At 42.7% G+C, this 9,986-nt stretch overlaps 1 protein-coding gene across 1 annotated transcript in view; it reads left to right on the top strand.

Annotated features, from left to right (window-relative positions):
* Nucleotides 1–8,832: 8,832 nt before the first annotated feature.
* The window catches only part of zmp:0000001236 (mastermind-like protein 2), a 352,226-nt gene continuing 351,072 nt past the window's right edge, over nt 8,833–9,986 (top strand). Inside the window, exon 1 of the mRNA XM_059964654.1 lies at nt 8,833–9,941. Within this exon, the coding sequence (XP_059820637.1) occupies nt 9,627–9,941 (315 nt within the window). The 5' untranslated portion in view covers nt 8,833–9,626. The remainder of the gene's footprint in view (nt 9,942–9,986) is intronic.

Genomic DNA, 9,986 nt, shown 5'->3' with positions numbered 1-9,986 from the left:
CACATGTATGAGTGTCATTTGGCATTGTGGAGTGCAAATCTGCTGCCCTCTCTTCAGATAAAACTATGAACAAGCATACAGTCCTTGTAAAGCTACATGTTCACTCTGTTTGTTCCACTCTCTCAGAGAAAAAAAGAAGATAGCTATCTTACTTTAAGCATCAACTGATTGTAAATTGTGATATTTTAAAACGTCAATTGCTCTAGATTGAATGAAGTATATGCAATATGCAAGGTACTCTCCAACAACTTGCCAACAATTCTCTGATTATTCTTTCATCATGTGTGTCTTTTATTACTGGATGGATGAGGACAAAGGATTTAAAGAAACACCAGCAAGTCCAATTTTCCTCACACACCATCCTGACTTGGAGTATATACAGCTCTTTCTTCATTATCTTGGAATCAAGATCTTCTATCTCCTTATCTAAAATCACATTATCACAGGCACTCAGGACACTCAGTTATTTTCTCAAGTACAATCAGGAATGGATGATAGATGCTGGTCTTTGCAGTGACTCCCATGTAGAAGTACAGAATAAAATATACGTTGGCTGCTGGGCTCCAAATTACAGAAGGCTGATCAATAGTCATAGTCATTTATATCTATGCAGTTCCTGGTCATCTCTGATGACCGACCAGCAGTAGGGAATGGGTGGAAGGAAAACAATTAAGAACTTTGGATGGTGCATAATTGGGCACTTGGCAAGGACCAATAAAAAGAAGTTAGGTTTAAGCAGAGTGGCCATTGTGTGAATGGGCCAGTGTTGGAGTGGTGAGTCGATGCTTTGGCTCATCAAGTCCTCAGCAAGGGGAGATAAAGGAAATAAGTAGATTTTTAAAATTATTTATTCTTCATGTCTTTCTTGTTGCATATTTAGAGGAGTGGGAATGCCAGAAAGGCTACTGGAATGCTCCTCTTGCAGGATGTGGGAAGGCAGGGAGATCTCCAGTGTCCCTGACAAAACACACAACGTGCAGGACACAAGTAACTGGGTGACTGTCAGGGGCGGAAAAAGGGACAGGCAGCCAGTGTAGAATACCCCTGTGACCGTACCCCTCAACAACAGGTTTACTGCTTTGGATACTATTGGGGGGGTTGAGGATGACCTAGCAGAGGAAAGTCACAGCAGTCAGGTCCTTGGCACTGAGTCTGGCTCTGTGTCTCAAAAGAGAAGGTGGGGGGGGGGCGGAGGGAGAAGAGGTGAGCTATAGTGACAGGTGATTTGTTGTTTAGGGAACGGACAGGAGGTTCTGAGGATGAAAATGAGATTTGCAGATGCTATATTGCCTCCCTGGTGCCAGGGTCAGAGATATCTCAGTTTGAGTCCACATAGGGGAGGGGAGTTCATGTCAGTACCAATGCCTTGGGTAGGAGCTGATGAGGTCCTGCAAAGTGAGTACAGGTGTTAGGTGCTAAGTTAAAGGACAGGATGTCCAGGGTTCTAATCTCTGGATTGCTACCCATACCACATGCTAATGAGGCAAGAAATAGGAAAATGAATCATGGCTAAAGAGTTGGTGCAGGAGACAGGGATTCAGATTTTTGGATCAGTCGGCTCTTTTCTAGGTAAGGAGGGACCTGTATTCAGATATCTACCTGAACTGGAGTGGGACTAATATCCTAGTGGGAAGGTTTGCTAGTGTTGCAGGGGGAAGGGAACCAGAGCGCCAGAACAGATAGCGGAGTGGCTGTGGAGAAAAATGTTGTTAAGTCTACATACAAAGTCAAGAATCAAAAGGTTACCATGGTGGGATCAATGTTCTGAACTGTCTATATTTCAATGCAATTAGCAATGTAGGAAAGGCAGATGAGCTTAGTGCTGGATCAACACATGGGATTATGATGCCATTAGTGAGATTAAGTTGCAGGAGGGGCAGGACTGGCAAATCAATGTTCCAGGGTTCTGTTGTTTGGGATGTGATCGAATGGGAAAGATTAAACAGGGAAGGGTGACATTAATAGTCAGGGAAAGTATAGTGGCAGTGTTCAGCCAGGCCAGACTGGAGAGCTCATCCAGTGAGGCCATATGGGTGAAACTGAGAAATAAGGAAGATATTACCATTAATGGGATCATATCATAGACCACCCATCAGTCCACAAGATTTAGAGAAGATGGTATCAGAAAGGATCTGCAAGTGCGTACTGGGATAGCTTATTTTCTGATGAAGGTGTACTTGGTAAGTGGAGCCCTTCAAAAGTGAAATTCTGAGACTATAGAATGTTCCTGTCAGTTAACAGGTTTAGGGAACCTTGGTTTTCAAGAGATATTGAGGCTCTGGTTATGAAAAAGGAGCTACATAGCAGGTATAGTATAGGCAGGAAGGAGCAAATTAGGTATTTGAATAGTATAAGAAATGCAAGAGAACACTTAAGAAGGAGGCCAAAAAAAAAAGACATGTAGTTGCTCAAGCAGACAAGTGAAGGGGAATCCTAAGGGCTTCTACAGATATATTAAGAGTAGCAAGAACAGTAAGGGACAAAATTGGTCCCCCTGGAAGATCAGAGTGGTAATCTATGCATGGGGCCAAAAAGAAATGGGGATGATCTGAAATTGACATTTTGAATCCGTACTTAGTTGGGAGAGAGGCACAGAGTCTGTGGATGTGAAGCAACGCAGTGGTGAGGTCAAGAAGTCTATACAGATTACAGAGAAGGAGGTGTTTGTTGTCTTGAGACAAATTAGAGTGGATAAGTCCTTAGGGCTGACAAGGTGTTCCCTCAGATCCTGTGGGAGGCTAATGCAGAAATTGCAGGGGCCCTTGCAGAGATATTTAAAACATCCTTAGCCACAGGTGGCTGCTGGAGGATTGAAGGATACTTAATGTTGTTCCATTGTTTAAAAGAATTTTGAAGAATAAGCCATGAAATTATCAGCCAATGAGCCAGACTTTAGTGGGAAAGTTATTGGAAGGTATTCTAAGGAATCAGATATTTGGATTGACAGGGACTGTCTCAAAGGAGTGGCCAAAAAACTGCAACCAGCACAAGACTGATGTTGCTGGTGAGACAGGGAGAGGAACGGCATCTCACTTCACAAGTTGCATCATATTCAAATCATGTGATCTCCACTGAAAGCAATGGCACCACACATGTTCTTCCGACAAAGCTAGCTTTCTAGAGAATCCAGAAGAAGAAACACCCTTCATACAATGAACCAATGAAGAAGCAAAGTTTGATTCAATGGCCTCTCACAGATGTGCTGCAATTTTTTGTTTGTTAGGAGCAAGAATGTAGAGATATAATGAAATCAGTGGGGATTTAACCCAGCACGTTAGTGTGTAGCAACTGGAATGCAGACAGACCCAAAGGGCCAGTCAAGTTTGGATTGCCAGATACCTTTAAGTTGTGCATGGTCCATGATTCCTTCCCATGGCAATCAGTTCTTGCATCAACTAAAGGAGTTATTTTTTTCCTCGTCTGCTGGCAGAATCACAGCTCTCCCAAAGCTTTGTAGTTGCTTGATTTTTCTTCTTTGCTGCTTGGGGGGGTCTCTGAAAACACAAAGGATGTAAGCAACCCATAAAATTTTCTCAGGCTGAAGGAAAAATGTTCGAACACCTCTTGTACCTTTTTAAACTAGCAAATTGTTCATACATTTATTTGAACAATTAAGTGAAAGCATAGGCAGAGTATTTCCTTTCTGAATTGATGTGGGTCTCCCAATGACCACCTGCCCATTTGTTTGGTTCCTTCAGGCAGTCAAGGCCTTTACCTCAGTAAGCAGCTGCATCTGCTTGTTAAGTATCAGGCATCAATGATGATTGCGCTGCTGAAATAGAGATAGTTCAGGTAGGTCTTGATGAACATACAAGACAAATTGTGTAGATTAAACCTATAATATTTGAATATCCTCTGATTGGGTGTCTGTGCTTGTCTCCTCCCTTCTCAGGAATTCCTATTCTTCCTACAGATCCATTGGCTGGCCTGATGGAATGTCGGTGATCAGCAATGTTTGCACTGCTGATAGCAGGAATGTGGTTGTGTAGACCAATACTACCAGGAAAATCAACAAACCAGCAAAAATATAATCACTTTATTGCAGAAACTCAAGGCAAAAAAGGAGTAGGAGGGCAAATGTAATAGGCAGGCTAGTTTTAAGTGGAATACTTTTTCACTCTTTACCCTACGACAATGAAAAGGGATGTAGAGATTGATGTCTGGATTTTAGAGTTAAGTTGTGGTGCGTGATGTAGCTGTGTCATCTACATCAGTGCACCCTGGAAAAAAAAATCAGAGGAGATAAAATGAAAGGCCTAGTTAGAGTGGACGTGGAGAATGTGCTTCATATAGTGGGAATTCTAGGACCAGAGGGCACAGCCTCAAAATAGAAGGACATCCCTTTAGAAAAGAGATCAGGAAAAACTTCTTTAGCCAGACCTGGTGAATCTGTGAAACTCATCGCCACAGACAGCTGTGAAGGCCAAGTCATTTGGTATATTTAAAGCAGATATAAGTTCTGCAAGAAATAAGTTCTTGATTAGTAAGGGTTTCGACAGTTACGGGGAGAAGGCAGGAAAATGGGGTTGAGAGAGATAATAAATCAGCCATGATGGAATGGCGGAGCAGTCTTGATGTGCTGAATGGCCTAATCCTGTGCCTATGTCTAATGGTCTTATGGCCTTATAACTTTTGATACTGTATGATTTTTGATTTTTGCTGCTGCACGTACACCGAAGAATTGATCAGAATCAGGTTTATTATCACCGGCAGGTGATGTGAGATTTGTTAACTTAGCAGCAGCAGTTCAATGCAATACATAATCTAGCAGAGAGAGAAAATAATAATAATAATAATAATAATAAAATAAAACATAATAAATAAACAAATAAAACAATTATGTATATTGAATAGCTTATTAAAAATATGCTAAAACAGGAATACTGTATATTTAAAAAATGAGGTAGTGTCCAAAGCTTCAATGTCCATTTAGGAATTGGATGGCAGAGGGGAAGAAGCGGTTCCTGAATCACTGAGTGTGCGCCTTCAGGCTTCTGTACCTCCTACCTGGTGGTAACAGTGAGAAAAGGGCAAACCCTGGGTGCTGGAGGTCTTTAATAATGGACGCTGCCTTTCTGAGACACCGCTCACTAAAGATGACCTGGGTGCTTTGTAGGCTAGTGCCCAAGATGGAGCTGATTAGATTTACAACCTTCTGCAGCTTCTTCCGGTCCTGTGCAGTAGCCCCTCCATACCAGACAGTGATGCAGCCTGTCAGAATGTTCTCCACGATACAACTATAGAAGTTTTTGAGCGTACATGTTGACATGCCAAATCTCTTCAAACTCCTAATGAGGTATAGCTACTGTCTTGCCTTCTTTATAACTACATCAATATATTGGGATCAGGTTAGATCCTCAGAGATTTGGACACCTAGGAACTTGAAATTGCTCACTCTCTCCACTTCTGATACCTCTATGAGGATTGGTATGTGTTCCTTCATCTTACCCTTCCTGAAGTCCACAATCAGCTCTTTCATCTTACTGATGTTGAGTGCCAGGTTGTTGCTGCTGCACCATTCCACTAGTTGGCATATCTCACTCCTGTACGCCCTCTCATCACCACCTAAGATTCTACCAACAATAGTTGTATTGTCAGCAACTTTGTAGATGGTATTTGAGCTATGCCTAGCCACACAGTCATGTGTATACAGAGAGTAGAGCAGTGGGTTAAGCACACACCCATGAGGTGCGCCAGTGTTGTTCGTTAGCGAGGAGGATATATCATCACCAATCCGCACAGACTGTGGTCTTCCAGTTAGGAAGTCAAGGGTCCAATTGCAGAGGGAGGTATAGAGGCCTAAGTTCTGTAACTTTGACCCTCTGTAAGTATGAAAGATCTTTCATCTGTAGTCTGTTTTCAGTTCAGGACTGCCCAGAAGTTATGTGAAAGTTTCAGTCCAAATTCTGGTTCTGAGCATTGTAGATGAGGTCATTATTGGTTTATTGAAGCCTCTATCATTCTTCCTTATTAAACCAGGTGTATTGGAGAAAGCGTAGCATCACCTCTACTTCCTTAAGAGCTTACAAAGATTTGGCATGACTTCAACAAACTACTATTGATGTCTGATGGAGAATATATTGACTGGGTGCATCACAGTTTGTTATGGCAACACCAATGCCCTTGAATGGAAAATCCAACAAAAAGCAGTGGATAAGGCCCAGACCTTCACAACCTCCCAACCATTGAGCATATCTACATTGAGTGTTGTCATAGGAAAGCAGCTTCCAACATTAGGGATCTCCACCAGCCGGGTCACACTTTCTTCTTGCTGCTGTCATCAGGAGCATCAGGACTCACAGCATCAGGTTTACCTCTCAACCAGCAGGCTCTTGTACCAAAGGGGATAACTTCACTCAGCTTCTCTTGCCCCATCACTGGGATGTTCCCACAACTTATGAATTCACTTTCAAGGACTCTTTTCATCTCATATTCTTGATTTTTTTGCGTATTTATTTATTATTATCATTTCTTTCTTTTTGGGTTTACAGCTTGTTGTCTTTTGCACACTGGTTGAGTGCCCAAGTTGGTGTGGTCTTTCATTGATTCTATTTTTTTATTTTTCTATTATGGATTTATTGAGTATACCCATAAGAAAATGAATCTCAGGGTTGTATATGGTGACATAAATGTACTTTGATAATAAATGTACTGTGACCTTTGAACCATTTGATCCACTCCCATGGTGGATTCCTTGCTACAAGCTATGATGTTGTCACTTCTGCAGTGGATTAAGTAAGGTGGGTTCACAAGGGTACAATCAGTGAAATGAATGATGTTAGTTTCCCTACCAATGTCTGAGAAGTGATGTTCACTGTTATCTGGGTTAGATGGATACTGACTGGGGTTTGAGCAATGTACAGTTGGTTATATTGAATTGCACATTCCCTGTCTAAGTGTGGCAACTGCTTATCTATGCAGAATCGCAGTCCTCCACACCAAGGATGAAGAATCCATCAGCAGGATTTTGCTCTTACATCCCTTGTTACATTTTTTTATGGCTTTCTGCAAATGTTGTGTGAAGGTGCAGAAACTATTCAGATATATTTGTAGATACTTCCTTGAGTACCGCTTCCTGCGGAAAGCAATGTCAGTTTATGAAAGACAACCTTATTGAAAATTAAAGTTGAGTTTATTGCAATTTTCACAAATACATGTGTGCACAGGTGTAATGAAAAACTTATTTGCTGAAGTATGACAGACCCATAGCATAATATATGCAACATTTCCAAGAACTATATAAATTCAATTCAATTTTTACAAGAAAGAACCTTTCTCATTACATTGTATCACATGCAGATATAGGTGGAAGTTGTAGGGTATAAGACATGGTTACTGCAAGTACAGTTAGACCTGAAATCATCAAGGAAGTTAAGTTTTTTTTTGTGATGGAAGAGAGGCAGGTTGAAGGTATAGTTGCAGGGAATAGTCAAGATTGGTTGGGTAGCCAGGAGGGTTATCCAGTTGCTTTCCTAGTTTTATCAGGCAATAACCTGGCCTTTTTCTAGTCCTTGACATTCCTGCTTTTGTAATTGCACATAAAAAGCAAAGCTAGGCACAACTTCTCATCCAATAGTACTCCAAATGCCCAAGATAAAGTAGTGTGGTGTTACTGGCTTGGCAGGCAGACAAATGGTTTCAAGCAGTCCATATTCCTGGATTTCCCTCTATAGGAGCTCTTTCCTTGTGGTCCCAGAGCAAATGAGTTTGAGTTTCCCTTTCAGTGACTTTCAATTTGTTTCCCTTCAGAATCATATGATGGAAACACAGACAATCTTAAGCTTACATTAGAGCATTGCTTCACAATATTTTCCATTCTGTTGTTCTTACACTTACATTAAATGTCTTCAAGATGTTTGCTCAACCTTGTCTTGTACAGATTTAAGCGACTGCTCCTGCAAGCGTTCTGTACTGGTAAATCAATCATTGTATTTACTATTCCATTCATACACTACACTGGCTTTACATGGCATATTAAAGCTGGTGCAAAGTGGAAATTAATGAGGACTGATGCTAATCTTCCAAAATACCCAAGTTATCTCTAATTGTTTTAATGTGTATGCTGTGTAAATAGTTTGAACATGAACGGTCATGGGGTATCGCGATGAGTGTGCAGCGATTGGAACATCTGCCTTTCTTTGACACTGGGTGATTTCTGATGCAGATTTACCTGTTGAGCTAAGATCTGGGGTGCTTGCTCGCTTGGGTTTACCGGTCATCCGTCACACTGGGTTGTTGTCACACGACCTTCATTGGCTGTTGCAGCTTGAATTGCCAGTGGCCGATTAGGATGGACAGTAGCATAGATTTAAGAAAAGGGTCAAGTTCTACCACTGTACTTCATGTAAAATATTATGGATCCGCGCACCCGGTGAGAGGCCTGCATTGTAATATGAAGTAGATACCGTCAATGGACATCGAATTTATAATGCAGTCTCTCTAGGACATGTGTGTCCATGCATTTCTCCAATTGCACAGGACGTAAACATTTAACTAAGCCAAAACTTCCTCGAATTTGGCGAGGGGTCAGAGGGATTTAGATTCTCTCAAAATAAATCAAAGCGTTTTTTTTTATTTAATAAGTGTCCCAGTTCACAAACGCACCCCAGATTGTCGAGAAACTTAATCGTGAAAGAAAAGCTGGAAGAATCGGTCGTGGGAGCGGGCGAACTGACTGATGCAGTTGCTGCGATCTGAACTAGCGCTTTATTTTTAGGTTTATTTTTTATTCAATGAATCAGTCAGCTTTTTTTTTTAAAAAAAATTAATAAACAAATTTGCCGCTTCGCCCATTTTGTTTGCTGTTTGGAGCCTGTGGTTTTATTTTCCTTTCCCTTCCCTTGTTTACTCAGGCAGTGGCGGTATCATTCCGCTAGTCTGGCGAGGGAAGCGCCTTCTCGCCCGCTCTCCAGTCTCTCGCACACAATGTGAGTGCGGGCTCGGTGCTCGGAGCCAGCAGACAGCGGATACCGCGCCGAGTGCCGCCGCCTGCCCCTGCCCCTGCCCGGCAGCCTGTCGCAGATCCCACCTTTGGATGGCCGCGGACGGCATCGCCAGCCCGCTTCCCGCTACCATCGGGCACCTTTCGCCAAGTTTCAGCGGCGTCTGTTTCTCCTGAAGACTTTTGTGTGTGAGAGCTGGTGTATGTGTGTTGTTGTTGTGTCTTTCTTTCTCTCTCTCCCCCCACCCCCTCTCTTACCCTCACATATTCCCCCCTCTCTGGTAGTTTTATTTGGTCCCTCCGTTGGTCGGAACTGGAGAGGGGATTGTGTGAGTGAAGAGGGAGAACCGAACATATCTGTGTCTGTTCGTCTGTGTGTGTGAGAGAGAGAGAGAGAGAGAGAGAGAGAGAAAGAGAAAGTATCCGTGGGAGCATTGAACGGGTCGGTGTCACCATTGCGATCGTCTGAAGGAATATTACCATAAAACAGAGAAAATGGGTTTCAGTCATCTCGAAGGGAGTGCAGTAAAGCGTCCGAAGTAGGTTTGTTGAGATTTTTGATTTAATTCAAACAAAACAAAGAAGAACCCAATACTTTTTATACAAACATTGCAATTTATTCGAGGCTCAAAACAAAAAAAAGAAAGGAAAGAAACTTGCCAACATAGTGCAGGGGGAGGTTAGGATGGGGGATTACAACATGCCCCCAAACCCAAAGCATAGCGCAATCGTGGAGAGGTTGAGGCAGAGGATTGAGCTGTGCCGCCGGCACCACGCAGTCTGCCAGGTCCGTTACGAGCAGAACCAGCCGCAGCGCATCGAGCAGGAGCGAAGGAACAAACTCGCTCTGCACCAGAAGTACCTGGACACACGTAGCAAGAAGACCCCAAAAGCCAAGCAGCAGCATCACGAGGGCAGCCGGGCCCCCAAAAACTGCGATAGCGAACAGACCCCGGGACCTAACTCATCCAGCGAACACAGGAATCTCACCCTGATCGCTGTAAGTTTGTTTCCTTCACTCGCTCACTTTGCCTCTTTATCTCGG

This window comes from Hypanus sabinus, chromosome 3, assembly GCF_030144855.1.
Source record: "Hypanus sabinus isolate sHypSab1 chromosome 3, sHypSab1.hap1, whole genome shotgun sequence".
Lineage (NCBI taxonomy): Eukaryota > Metazoa > Chordata > Chondrichthyes > Myliobatiformes > Dasyatidae > Hypanus > Hypanus sabinus.
The sequence above is the reverse complement of the archived record's forward strand: the minus strand, read 5'-3'. Positions and strand labels throughout refer to the sequence as shown.